General features: G+C 36.5%; 2 protein-coding genes across 2 annotated transcripts; both read left to right on the top strand.

The window, feature by feature from the left end:
* The first annotated feature begins 6489 nt into the window (after positions 1 to 6489).
* LOC137971489 (uncharacterized) lies at positions 6490 to 7686 on the top strand. Its single transcript, XM_068818306.1, has one exon. The coding sequence runs from the start codon at positions 6490 to 6492 to the stop codon at positions 7684 to 7686; it is 1197 nt and encodes a 398-aa protein (XP_068674407.1).
* Positions 7687 to 9266: 1580 nt separating this feature from the next.
* On the top strand, positions 9267 to 12633 carry LOC137971490 (ATP-dependent DNA helicase pif1-like). The gene is made up of 3 exons (XM_068818307.1): positions 9267 to 10978; positions 11985 to 12168; positions 12455 to 12633. The coding sequence occupies exons 1-3, from the start codon at positions 9272 to 9274 to the stop codon at positions 12631 to 12633; spliced, it is 2070 nt and encodes a 689-aa protein (XP_068674408.1). The 5' UTR covers positions 9267 to 9271.
* The last annotated feature ends 1814 nt before the right edge of the window (positions 12634 to 14447 follow it).

Consider the following 14447-nt stretch of genomic DNA (forward strand, 5'->3'; position numbering starts at 1 on the left):
TTCTGCGCGTATTTTCTTAGGATCGAGAGGGTAGTGGAAATGCGTAGATTTCTCTGGTGGACACAGGAGAATCCTTAACTTAGCCTGTAATGGCGTCGAAAGTCATGAAACGCGAATGGCGTTTTAGTGGATCCTTAAACAAAATATACCCTTATGGAGCTCAATAATGGAAAGTCAGTTGGATAAACTAGGCAGGCGATGAAAACCCAACACCTGGGATCTCAAAAGCGACGAGTAATGGACTTCGACAACAAGCTATCGCCCGTCGAGCCGAAATCAAAGTGAGCTTTATTTCTAAAATAATATTTCACCAAGTGTGCTGTTATGTAGAACACTGAAACCAAATGGAAAATTCTCTGGTAACTTATGGGTTCTACAAAGACAGAGAACGAATCGAACACCTTACGTGGTTCTTCATGGAAACGGTTTGATCCTGAAATTTAGTTTGTTGCAATATTGCGCATATTTGACACGACTGAGTTTCTTCTCTTCACGCACGTAATGAAATAGAAGGGGTTTTTGCCTGTAATAGCAAATATGTTGTTTGTTTAAAAAAATTGTTCGCTGGAAAAGGTGGCCTTTATGAATTCATCATGTTTTATCATATGCGAGCTTAACTGGATAGTTTTTATGGCAATAGTAAAGCATTTTCTTGTCAAAATGAGATTAGCGTCTTTCTGGTGTTAACTGAATTAAATCGTGAGTTTGTATTTGCCGTTTGCCGCGTAACCTTGATTTCCACTCTCAAAATTACCTCCAGAACCTACTTTTTGCGTAGAATAAGCATTTAGAATGATGTTCTTGTCTTCTGTGGTGATACTAACGGTTCGGAAACATTTTGTGAAAAAATATTTATAACGGATCACACGCGCAACTTGATCGCCCGATTATGCATAACATCCACTTGGCCGTTTGACATCCCATTGAAAAAAACTCTTAAAATATTCGCGGACGGGTCGATTTCTCCGAATTGAGAAAGATTTTAGACAATAACTAAAAATTCCTGTGTTAAGCGTTTTGTCATTGTAGTGTAAAGCCAAGAAATGAAGTTTATTTGGGAAGCCAACAATATTTCTTTAACAACCTTGGTTGTTAATCCAATTTATTGCTACGACTTGCTAGTGCGAAGATTGTTTACATGAAAGTCACGTTTTTGCGAAATTTGAGTGTGATGAGATAGTAACAAACTTCATAATTATTTGACCATTTCTTCTACTTTTGTGCTTGTCAGCATTGTGATTTGCGATAATTTGCAAGTCTGTTTTTTGTATCTCATAGATGTTTAGATTTTCAATTAAATGGTTCGCGATTGTGTAAATAGTTCACCCTGAAGTCAAAATACATACGTTTCTCAGGAACCCGACGAGTAATGGACTTCGACAACAGTCTTTCGCCCGTCGAGCCGTAATAAAGGTGAGCCCGTAGTTCTAATATTGTAATAAGTGTGGTGTTTTGTACAACACTGAAATAAAATTTTATTAATTATTGTTAGTCAAAATTTATTTGAAAGAAAGCTTGTTGCTATATTTCGCTTGATAATTCAAGTAAAGGGTTTTTCAGCAAAGGGTTTGATGCTGAACACTGGTGGGAAATTTATGCAGTCGCGGTTTTGACACGCGTGTTGGCAGCTTGTTTGCACGCACGCAATGAAATGGGAAGTTTTTTCTTCCCTCTAATAGCAAATATGTTGTTTGTTTCAATAAAATTACTTTTGGCTGGAAAAGGTTTTTTTGAGATTTTTCTGCCCGTTCTAAATAGCTCTGCGTATTATCCAAGGTTAACTAATTTGCATATGTGTAATATTTGTTTACACGTCTTAAAAGTTTCGTTAATTTATTTAGTGCGCACAGGGGAAGGTACCTCAGATCTTTGCCGCTTTGGGGGTTTGGTTTCGGACGCACTGGACTGACAAAATTTGTTTGACCCTTCCAAAAATGTTGAAAAATTTGGCCCAATTTTTCAACCGTGGAAGCACTGAGAGTCTGAGGCACAGTAAAATATTTGTTAACCACAAGTGCCAATCACACCAAAATAAACACCAAATACTCCGACTAAAAATAGAGATTAAATTTTCTTGATTGACATTTTCCTTCAAATCATCATAATCATGGCATGTAAATTGACAAATCTGTCGGATTTCACCTCTGACAAAATTTTGTCCTGCTCCCAGGCAGGACGACGGCGTCTCGAAAGTTTGGTAAGCCTTTACAAAATAATCACCAGTCGCACTTGTCTCAAAATAAACAACACTTTGCCCAGTGCGTACGGGCCCTTTCTATGATTGCCTCTTAAAGAAAGAAATCTGTCAATCATTAGAAAACCGTTACGAGTATGCGACATGCGAGGTTGTTTTTTGCCGTGGTGATTTGGCTATGAATTATGAAATCATTTTTCGATAATGTTTATGAGCTGTTAGCTTTGCTTTTCGGCAGTACAGAGTTAAATCAATCCATTTCTGTTCCTTCTGAATCTGTTGTTACGCTTTATGTGAATCATCTCGAGAACGTGACCAGCTTTGTTTGCGGAATGGAGAACATTTGCGGTGTCAGCAACCACTTGACATGCGAAATAAAATTGCTGATCATGATTGGAGGATTTCGATCGTCAGCATAATGCCTTGTTGACAGGCAGAATCACATGATTGAGAAGAACCATTTCATTGTCACTCCTGCGCGATCAAATTGTGGTGAAGTTAGTTGCCGTAGACCAGAGTTAGTGGACATTGCGTGTTTTGTCGCCATGTGGCTTTTTGTTGTATTGAGTTTCTTGCTGGGAACGCTCAAACCGCTCACTTATGCACACGCCGTTCGCGGTAGACCCACACTAAAAGATGTCATTGAGCGAATGTTTTGGCCCGGGTCGGTCCGCGAACTGAGAGAAAGCTATATTGAGAACAAATGTGTACTAAATGACCAAATATATGAGAATCATGATATGAACTACACTGATATGAACCAAATACCAAACAAGAAAAGCCCAGAACTGTGAAAGCCTCCAAGCAAGGCTTCTGCCTAAGAAAATTTTAAAGGGCCCTCAGAGATAAACGCTGAGAACTTAGGAGCCCAACATACGAAGTGAAAGGTGTTGCTGTGAAAAATTAAGGCGCCCAGAGCTATTCTTTGGGAGCCCCAGGCTACCGGGCTCCTGTTAGGCAACAGCCTTGCCTCCAAGAGAAGAAAGTTGGTGAGCACAAAGTCAGTACTGATGCCATCGAGTCGCAGAAAGATAGTATGCTGAGCCGGATGCATTTAGTTAAAATTCTGAAAAAGAAGGTGAATTTTCTATCCATTTGTATTATTATGGCTGTTTGTTTTCTGCTATTACTGAATTTCTGTGTATTTCGAGCTGTAATGCTATTTCATATTCAACTATTTGTATCGGTTGGAATCATCCTCACTAATGTTGTCAGCATTTTGTACCATGCTTGGTGCAGCGTTTTATGTTTGGATGAACCTATTTTGAATGCATTCAATGACTGTGACCTATTTGAGAAAGGCGCACAGCTGTCTGTTGTTGTCGATGTTGATAATGAAGAATCAATAAATGACTTGCAACTTCGATCTCGTTATGCTAAGTTTGTTTATTGTAAATGTTTAAAAGGGCGTCGCCACGTTGTTCAAAAGGATGGAGAACCAAGCAGAATTTCAGTGAAACAGCTGACGCGAGCCTTACAGGAGAACATATTTGAGAATGCCGCACAGCCATCTGTTGTTGTCGATATTGATAATAAAGAATCAGTAAATGACTTGCAACTTCGATCTCGTTATGCTAAGTTTGTTTATTGTAAATGTGTAGGAGGGCGTCAACAAAAGGACCGAGAACCAAGCAGAATTCCAGTGAAACAGCTATCACGAGCCTTGCATAAGAGCAGATCTTTCAGGAAATTAGTTCGAAAATATATTAAAAAGAACGTACCGAAATCTTCTGCCATGCATTTATTTACGAAATTGAGTGTAGTTAATCGTAAGTTAGACTATTTGTATGTGAGACTAAGGTCTGCTACTAAGAAGAGGAGTACACAAAGGACGTGGTGGACAGCAAATCGAAGGAAAAAACCTAAAACTCGCCGTGGAAGAGTGAAACCTAGATGTAACTATACTTCAGTAAGATCTGTTTATAAGAACGTTAACCATAGGATGAATCATACAGAGTTAAAGCTGTCAAATGATATAGAGAAAAACCCTGGGCCCATTGATCTTACCAAAACTATTCAAGCACCTTATAGTCAAGGCAATGTGGAATTGTTCGGCGAGAATGCAGGCACTCAGTGTGTAGCAATGTCTCTTACTTCACTTATGTATAATTATAGGAATAATATTATCTCATCAGTGGACTTGATCAACATCATGAACATTGGTAATGAATTGTATTCTGGGTTATCTAGACTATCCAGACAAACTTTCCTGTTGTTAACTGAGTTACCAGATGTGCTCAATGTGTTTAATACAGATTATCAGCTTCAATACAGTTCAAGCTATAGTGGTACTATAAATGGTAGATCCATTATACATGGTTTGAGTTTCTGTATGCCTTTGGTTGATGCTTTGCTAACATTAGTAACGCAAAACTACCAATTCTTTCTTTTAACAATTGAATGTAGTACTGTTTCTATGTACTGTACTCCAGGTGGTAAATTTAAAATATTTGATTCACATGCTAGGGATGCATTTGGTATGCCCCATTCTCAAGGAACATGTGTATTATTAGAAGCACAAAGTATACAGGATGTCACATGTTATTTGCAAACCCTGTATGAAAATTCAAATGCATTGTTTGAGCTGATAGGTGTTCACATAACAAGACTAGAAAAGGACGACAATCACTTAGTTGATGAGAACAGTGAAATCTCTCAATCAGAACTTGCTGATGATGGTGGAGAAATGGCACATATTTCAACAAGAAGCAATGAGTCTTTTATACGACCCTGTTGTGCTTTATCATTTTATAGCATTTGTTTTTCAGTGGTTAAGGCATGCAGTTACTGGAATTCACAAACTCTAGAAGCAATTATTGACCATGGAAATGAGTTTTACGAGGAACAATTTTCATGTCCTGATGAAAATCTTTGTTTATGCAAATTTCCAAACAAACTTCAAATATATGATGCAACTATTGATGTTGTCTTTACAGCACAAAAAGAAGGCAGATTTAGTTGTGCATCCAGCAGTAGCAAACACTTCCAGAACTTTATTTTGGATAACACAAGAGGCAATACTGGATTTAAAATATGGTTTTCAAATTACTGTGCAAGTTGCATATTTCAGCACAATTCTAAGACTAAAAGCATCAAATACTACTTAATAATATTCCATAGTGATGGAACTTTAGATGAATTTCAAACTGTCAATGACAGCAACTTCCTTCTTCAAGCCCTTGCTAATACTGTTACAAAAATCAATACAACTAATAATTTAGAGGTAGCATACATTATCAGATTTCTAAAGTGTTACAGTAATTTGCCAAGCACTTTAAGACAAAAGGTATTAAGGAAACACAAATCCAATAGGCAGAAAAATTCACTTGCCGAAAAACGAAGAGAAAGTTATGCAAACATGGAACCTAGTGCCAAACGAAAATACTTGGTTAGCAAAGCAGATTGGTACAAGTCATTAGATCCTACAGAGAAAGAAAAACTCTTGTCTGACAGAGCAGAGTGGTACAAATCACTAGATCCTGCAAAAAAGAACAACTCTTGTCTGACAGAGCAGAGCGGTATAAATCTCTAGATCCTGCAGAAAAAGAAAAACTCGCGTCTCACAAGGCAGAGAGGTACAAATCACTAGATCCTGCGGAAAAAGAAAAGCTCTTGTCTGACAGAGCAGTATGGTACAAGTCACTAGATCCTGCAGAAAAAGATCTGATAAATAAACAAAAAAAGCGGAACTATGATGCAATGGAACCACTCATTAAGGCACAATACTTGAACCAAAAAAAACAAGAATATTGCAGCATGAATCCTACAAAAAAGCAAAAAATAAAGTGCATAAGTGATGCAGCAAAAATTTCTAAAAAAAAGGCAAACGATGTTCAGCATAAATTGGATCACTACATATCAGTATTTCAGAATAAGATCAGAGAGGGGCCATATTACATATGTTCAGTTTGTCATCGAATACTATATAGAAAAACAGTTATGTTACTTAAAGAAAATAAATACAGTGTACACCGTCTTTTCACTGAGATAAAGTCATTTGATGACAAACAATACATCTGTAGAACATGTCATGCAAAAGTTTCAAAAGGGCAAGTACCATGTCAAGCTGTAGGTAATAAACTGGAAGTTGATAGAATACCACCAGAACTCTCAGTACTAGAAAAACTTGAACAAATATTAATAGCACAGAGGATAGTCTTTGAAAAGATAGTGGTAATGCCTAAAGGCCAACAGAGGAAAATTAAAGGAGCAATATGCAATATACCAGTTGAATGTGATCAAGCATGTACTACATTGCCACGTCCACCTGAAAGGTGTTGAAACTAAAGACAAAAATGGAGTTTAGAGGACATGTTTATTTTCAAGCTGTGCGACCTCAACTAATATTAAATGCTCTGATGTGGCTCAAAATGAACAATCCGTTGTATGATAATATATGTATAGACATTGACAAAATAGATAGGCATCTTAAAACATTGCAACAAAATGATGTTAATTTAGACGATTCGACTTTGAATAATGACAACCACTCTACTGAATCTGGTATAAGTGATGACACTTCTTCAAACAATGAAAATGGTGAGAATGTCAGCACACCTGCAGATGAAGAAAATGACGATCCTTTAAATGAATATCGAGCACCAACAAGTGAAACTTGCTTGCAGTCTATAATACCAGATTATCCTGTAACTGTTGAGCAAAATGATAATGTATCATCTCAAGGAGACGAAGTCTATGCTATTGCACCTGGTGAAACTAAACATCCAGTTTCCTTCATGGCAGACAAGCAATGTGAAGAACTAGCATTTCCTATTTTGTTTCCAAAAGGAAAGTATGGGTACTCTGTCAACCTAGAAATAAAGTTGTCGCCAGTTAAGTACTTCAATGCAAGACTTTTACATCACAGTGGTAGATTTGCTACCAATCCTGAATATCTCTTCTTTGCTCAGTTCATCATAGAACAGAAGAAAGTATCAGATAGCATCAATATTGCTCTGAAAAAAATGCATGGCCAGCCTCTTACTGCTTCTCAAATAAGATCAAATAATATGCAAATTTTACAAAATCTTATTTGTCAAGATCAGGCTTATTTATTTTTGAGACAAATTCCAGGAACACCACCTTATTGGCAAAAATTTATGTATGAAGTAGTAGCTATGGTAAAACAGCTTGGAATACCAACATGGTTTATGACATTATCCTGTGCTGACCTTAGGTGGCCTGAACTTTTTCAGATTATTGCAAGAACACAAGGCAAAAATCTAACAAATGAACAAGTTGATGCTTTATCTTATGATGAAAGATGCTCAATTCTGAATGTAAATCCTGTTGTTGTTGCTAAGCACTTTCAATATAGAGTTGAAACATTCTTCACTGAAATTCTTCTAACTAATGCAAACCCAATTGGTAAAATAGTATACTATGCACTCCGCATTGAGTTTCAGATGAGAGGCTCTCCTCACTTACATGCCTTAATATGGACATCAGATAGCCCTGAACTAACACATGACACCAAGGAAGCCATTTCATAGATGAACATGTGCAGGCATGCCTTCCTGATCAGAGTCAAGACCCTGAGTTACATGAGCTTGTAAAAACCTACCAAAAGCACAGTCATTCAAAGACATGTAGAAAATACAAAAACATTAAATGTAGGTTTAATTTTGGGCACTTTTTTACAAAGAAGACTACTGTGGCTGAACCTCTTTCTGATGATTTAAATCCAGAAAAAAAAACGAGTACCATAGACAGACAAAAAGAAATCCTTAGACTAGTTAAAGAAAAAATAGATGAAGTGTTAAATCCCAGTAACGCAAACTATAATCCTACATTAACAGAAGCTGATATTTTCAAATCTGTAAACATAACTGAAGAGCAATATTATTGGGCTTTATCCATTCACCTGACTCAGACTATGAGCTGCACCTTAAAAGACCAACAAACAGCTGTTTTATTAATAATTATTTTATTGCTGGTATTAAGGGTTTTAGAGCGAATGTTGACTTGCAACCTGTATTTAACCACTACAAGTGCATAACGTATGTGTGCTCATATTTTACCAAGGATGAGACTGAATGCTCACAGGCAATTATGAATGCTGCAAAGGAAGCTAAGAAAGAAAACTTGAGTGTCAGGGATAGCTTAAAAAGAATTGGTGCTGCTTTCCTCTCTACCAGAGAAGTCAGTTCACAAGAATGTGTTTACAGATGCATGCCTGAACTATGGTTACGAAAAATATTCCCTGCAACAGTTTTTGTAAGCACTGACCTACCAGAAAAAAGGGTACGCATTGCTAAATCACCAGAAGAACTTAATGAACTGGATAATGAAAGTACTGATATCTTTAAATCAAATATTATTGATCGATACACTTGAAGACCACAGTGTATTCCTTCTGTAGATAGGCTATGTCTGGCAGAGTTTGCTGCATACTATTATAAAGAATACAAAAAGGACTGCCAAGAAACAGCTGATGCACAACCTGAGGTTTTAACTGATGATGTCATTGAATTACATCACAATTGTGATCCTGATACGTCACCTCCAGACAAAATAAGATTAATGAACACCCATGAAGTTATGAAGTGTAGAAAAATAAAAGCTGTTATACGATATCACAAGCCAAACAAAGCAAAAGAACCTGAACTGTATTTTCATCATCTCCTGATGCTTTACTACCCATGGAGAGATGAAACAAGTCTTTTAGGAAGTGATCAAACATATGCTTCTAAATTCTATGAGCATGAAGTACAAGCTGTAGTGGAACGAAACAGAGAGAATTTTGAGCCTGATGCTGATGCTGTTACAGAAGCACTTGATTTTCTTCGAAATAACCAGGGCAATATCCACTCCAGCTATGATTCTATAAATGACCAGGAAAATGCAGATTTACAATCTGAAGAGCAAGATGATTCAGCACCAAACGAATCATTTAATGAACAATTACCTACACATCTTGTTTCATCATCAGAAACTGAGAATCATTCAAACCTTGGAATGATAACATACAACCAGCCAACAGAAATTACTGATGATAAGCTACGGGAGTGTGTTAGATCATTGAACAAAAAACAGCACTATGCTTATGATATAATTCTCACCTGGTGTAGAAGTAAAATGAAAAACATGAATAGTCGAAAACCTGAAGAAGTAAAACCAATACATTTATTTATAACTGGTGGAGCAGGTGCTGGTAAAAGTCACTTGATCCAAACAATCTACCACACTGTCACAAAGACCTTTAGACATCCTCCGATGAATCCTGAATTACCTACAGTTCTTTTAATGGCACCTACTGGAGTTGCTGCTATTAACATAGATGGGACAACAATAAACACTGCCTTGGCAATTCCTAAAGAAACAGGTGATAATTTACCTGCAATGTCTGACCAAAAGAAAACACAGATGAGAATGTTACTAGCTGACCTCAAGTTGATCATAATAGATGAAATCTCTATGGTTGCTAACAATACTTTGCTTCATATCCACCAAAGACTAAAAGAAATTGTTGGCACATCAAATGTTCACCTGTTTGCAGGCATTAGCGTTCTTGCTATTGGTGACATGTATCAACTACCACCAATACGCAGGAAACCTGTTTTTGCAAATTACAAAAATGATGTGTTTAACTTGTGCCACCCATGGCACCTATTCACAATGATAGAGCTTGTTGATATCATGAGGCAGAAGGATGACCAACCATTTTCTGAACTTCTGAATAGGTTCCGTACAGCAACTCAAACTGAAGAAGATATCAAGTGCATCCAATCTAGATCTATAGATCCATCAGATGTTAATTACCCATCAAATGCTCTTCACATCTGGGCTGAAAATAATCCAGTCAATCGACACAATGAAATGAAATTGCACCAAATACCTGCACAGTTGTTTAACCTTAAAGCCACAGATCAGTACCCTCCTAATGTATCACAGCAAGATATTAACAGAATTTTAGCTAGACCCAGGTCTGAAACTGGTGGACTTGATGCTAATATCTGTATAAAGAAATCTGCTAGAGTTATGTTAACCAACAACATTGATATTGCAGATAGACTTATAAATGGTCAACTAGGAACTGTTGTTAAAATTGAAGTAAATCAAAATAACAAAAAACCCACCATTATCTATGTAAAATTTGATGATGCCAAAGCTGGCAACAATTTAATTCAAAAGAGTACTAGCAGTTTTGTGCGACAAAACAGAGTTGTACCCGTAGAACCTGTCCTAGCAAAAATTAAAATACATCCAAATAAACCTTCTTCTCCAGAAATACAGAGAATGCAATTCCCTTTGACATTGGCTTACGCTGTTAGCATTCACAAAGTACAGGGATTGTCACTTAACAGTCTCGTCATTAGTTTTGAGTTGGTCAAACAGAGATCATTCAATTATGGTCAGGTATATGTTGCACTGAGCCGAGCGACCTCTTTAAATGGTATTCACATTCTAGGAAAAATTAACAGCAAACATGTGAAAGCAGATCCTCGGGTACATAAAGAATATGAAAGATTGCGAGAAATCTCAAAAACCATGGGAACTAGTGAAAAATATAAGGACAATTCAATGCTCGCTATATGTGTATTAAACATACGATCACTCAAAAAACATAGTGTAGATATCAAGTATGATGCAAACATAAAGAACAGTGATCTAATTGCACTGACAGAAACACAACTTGTACCTCATAGCAATGATACTGACATAAAATCTCATCTACTACCATTTACTCTCTACAGGCAAGATCATCCTACTGATAGATTTTTAAGTTTGGCACTGTGTACCAGAAGATCAATAGAAACTAAGGAACATGAATACTTTCCACAAGTAAATGCAATGAAATTTGTAATAATTTTGAATACATCTACAACTATGTGTCCCAATTTTACAGTTCTTTTTCTTTACCGAAAGAACAACTCAAATATAATACAGTATGTAACTCATCTACAAAATATCCTTGGCACTTATCCAATCGACATCATTCTTGGTGATTTCAATATCAACTACTTAAATGATGATAGCATAAGACCGCTAAAATCTTTAATGACCTCTCTAGGTTATTCACAGTTTGTACAAAGTCCAACTTTTGTCTCATCAGGAAACATACTTGACCAAATTTACCTAAAAACAACAAAATTTGACATCATAGAGAATACTGTAATTAGTGTCTACTACTCTGACCATGATGCTGTTAAAATATCCATAAAGTATAACAAAGATATTTAAATATTTATATTTATTTAAACTGTCATGCAAAGCATATAATATTTATTTATAGCAATAACTGTAAATATAAAATTCTCATAAATGTACAAGTGTGTCTTTGCAGGAACCATGATGCTGTTAAAATATCCATATGCTAGCTATAACTAAAATTATATTATGAAACTTTCATGCAAGGACCTTTTACAATGAAAATGAAAGAACTCTTCTAGATATTTTGAAAAAAGGTGTCGCAAAGACCTGGCAAAGAGATCACAAGTCCAGCTAGAACAAAACTAGAAATTCATAAAATCCCAATCTACCACAGTGTCCTCAAAAGCAGACAAATTGGTGCACCACCTTGACAAGTTTCATCAGTTTCGTCTTAAATATTATAAACATTTATCTTTAATATTATTATTGTTTTTAGATGGCATCATTTGACTTAAGCAAAGCAGATTAAATCTAAGGCTCTGCAACCAGTGGAGAGAAATTAAACCATGTTACACAATAATGTAATTGTTTTGGAATAAGCAGAGATTTTGATAATCATCTGTCAATCAATTTGAAATTACCAAGAAATTTTTTTTTCTAGAAGTTGGTAAATTCTATCAATTTCTTTGTCAAAAAGGATCATGTTCATAATGCCACAAGAACTTCCAAACTTGCCCAAGAACCTGAGGAGACAATCTGTTTTTCTAAGCTAGAAGTTCCCATAACCAGAATGGGAGACTTCAGAGGTCTAATGACAAGCATTTTACAAGGCACCACCATATGGTGCCTCATCCCCTGCCTGTGCCCTGCACCACGAGTAGGTAAGTTTACATATTACTTTGTATCTTTCATCTTACTCAGATATTCCCAGGCAGGACTCTCAATAACTATAAACGACAGGCATGCTTCTTATATGACGTACCAGTTCAGACCACCATTAAAGGAGAACTGAAGGCCAAAAGCAACAACTTTTCCAACACTTTTTTTTTGGAAATTAGTCTAACATAAGTAAAGTTAAGTTTGTGGAGTTACTTCTTCTCGTTTCCTGTTTTCTGGGACAAAATTACGCTCGAAGTTGGGCTTTTCCCACTTTTTTGGCCTTTTCAGGGAACGCTCAAAAACTAAGTCAGGCGCCTGCTGTGAGGTATGATACAGGAAACAGAGATTTCATAATCAACAGAAACAAGGTAAACACAAGTGCTGCTGTGGATATTTTCTTTGTTGCTTTGCTGTTTCTTAGTGGACTCAATATTCACAACAAACATCAGTCTAAACACTGCTTCTGACATGTCTTCCCCATATCATACATCATAAGCCGCAAAAATGACCGCTGACTCCTCCACTCTGAGCCGCAGCGCTGATAGCCCAAAATTGGAATAAAAAGTTTTTTTTAGGTGGAAGAGCGACGGATATAACAGGAAAAAAGTTGAAAACTTTATTGTGTATGGTCTAAAGTTTAAACAAAAAATCTTTCTTTTTTACCTTCAGTTCCCCTTTAACAAAATAATAAAATAAAATAAAAGTAATAATAATAATAATAATAATAATTATTATTATTATTATTATTATTATAAAAACAATGAAAGAAATATTTCTAAAGCCCACCTTATTTACAATAACGAATACTTATTCATAAAAATAAAATCTGGAGCTTTGTTATTAAATATCTTTTTCTCTTTTAGAGTGTTAGGATGAAAATTCTATCAACAACATGTAGTTATCAGAGGATCATAGGTAAGACTCTTACTAAAGGAATTCTGATTTCTTTTTTCTTGGTTTGCACGTAACATGCTGAAAAATACATCTTTCAAAAGTCCCCCAGTAGTTGATATGAAAATATCTTTTCGCTCTTTTCATGGTCCCATTGTTTGCATATTTTGTGTGTTATGTAAATTCCTTTCGAACCAAAAACACTTGGGACGAACCCACATTCATCTTCCGTAAAAGTTAAAAGTCCTAAAAGGTTTCTCATTTCCTTTTTTCTGCAGAAATACAATGTACATCCAAGAAGAGAACAATTCTTAGGCTGTTAAGTAAAAACTCAAGTGAAGTTATGATCCTCGCCGTTATGAAAACAATTCTAGAAATTGCGTAGAAAAGCCTGAAAAATTCAGGACTTCAACAGGATCTCAACCCATGACCTTGCGATACCAGTGAGACGCTCTAACCAACTGAGCCATGAAGCCAATGTCTTTGGAGACCTTTGGAAGCTGGTCATTTGTGGATTCAAGTGTTCCCACGATGAATGAAGCAATGAACGAAATGATACATGAGCATTACTGATCATGTAAATGCTCGGGCATCTATGGTCAGAAACACAGATGGGCTCCTGCTATGATCTAGGATTCCAAAAGATTTATATCAAGAGACTGCAAAAGTATCTTACAAGCACCTTAAATCAGAAGCAGTGAACCGTTACACTGACAGTACTTTGATAAATCTGACAGTAGAATGGAAGACCCAAGCAACTGCACAGAACGTTGATCTTCGATCAGGCCAAGAGGAAGCCTGCGAGCAGCAAACAAAATTGTGCCCGCCAAAACCACAGAGATTACCATATGACAGAATAAAGTCCAAACTCCAAATGCGTTAAAAGGATTTATTTCATATTACCGTCACCCACATAAGACTTAACTCCTCAACAACATTCAAGCTTGAACGGTTTACAATACACTTCTGAGACGATTCCACACAATCCTGCTTCAGACTCTGTCCCAATTATTAACTTTACCGCGGTCCTATTACAGTTGTTAGATATCACAAACTTGTCACGTAACAATTCCTTTCACGGTTTCTAAATGAAAGGAAAAGTGTGGCTAGTATAATGCTTCGAATAACACACAAATGGTTCTCTGAAAACTGACTTACAGAACACGCTTGAGCCTCTTCAGACAGGGTAAAACTGTGAAGTCCGCCAAATAACAAAACAACATGGCAGGCAAACCCTCACATGGTCCTCGAACCGCGCGAAATTGGATACTAAGGACACAAGCTAAACCGCTGATCAAACTTGAATTCACAAAAATAATTTATGATAATGGCCTCTTCTCCGCCGAAATCAACTCACTTCCAGCCCAACCAAGCTTTAAACTAAGAAAAA

Source organism: Montipora foliosa, chromosome 9 (genome assembly GCF_036669935.1).
Source record: "Montipora foliosa isolate CH-2021 chromosome 9, ASM3666993v2, whole genome shotgun sequence".
Taxonomy (NCBI): domain Eukaryota; kingdom Metazoa; phylum Cnidaria; class Anthozoa; order Scleractinia; family Acroporidae; genus Montipora; species Montipora foliosa.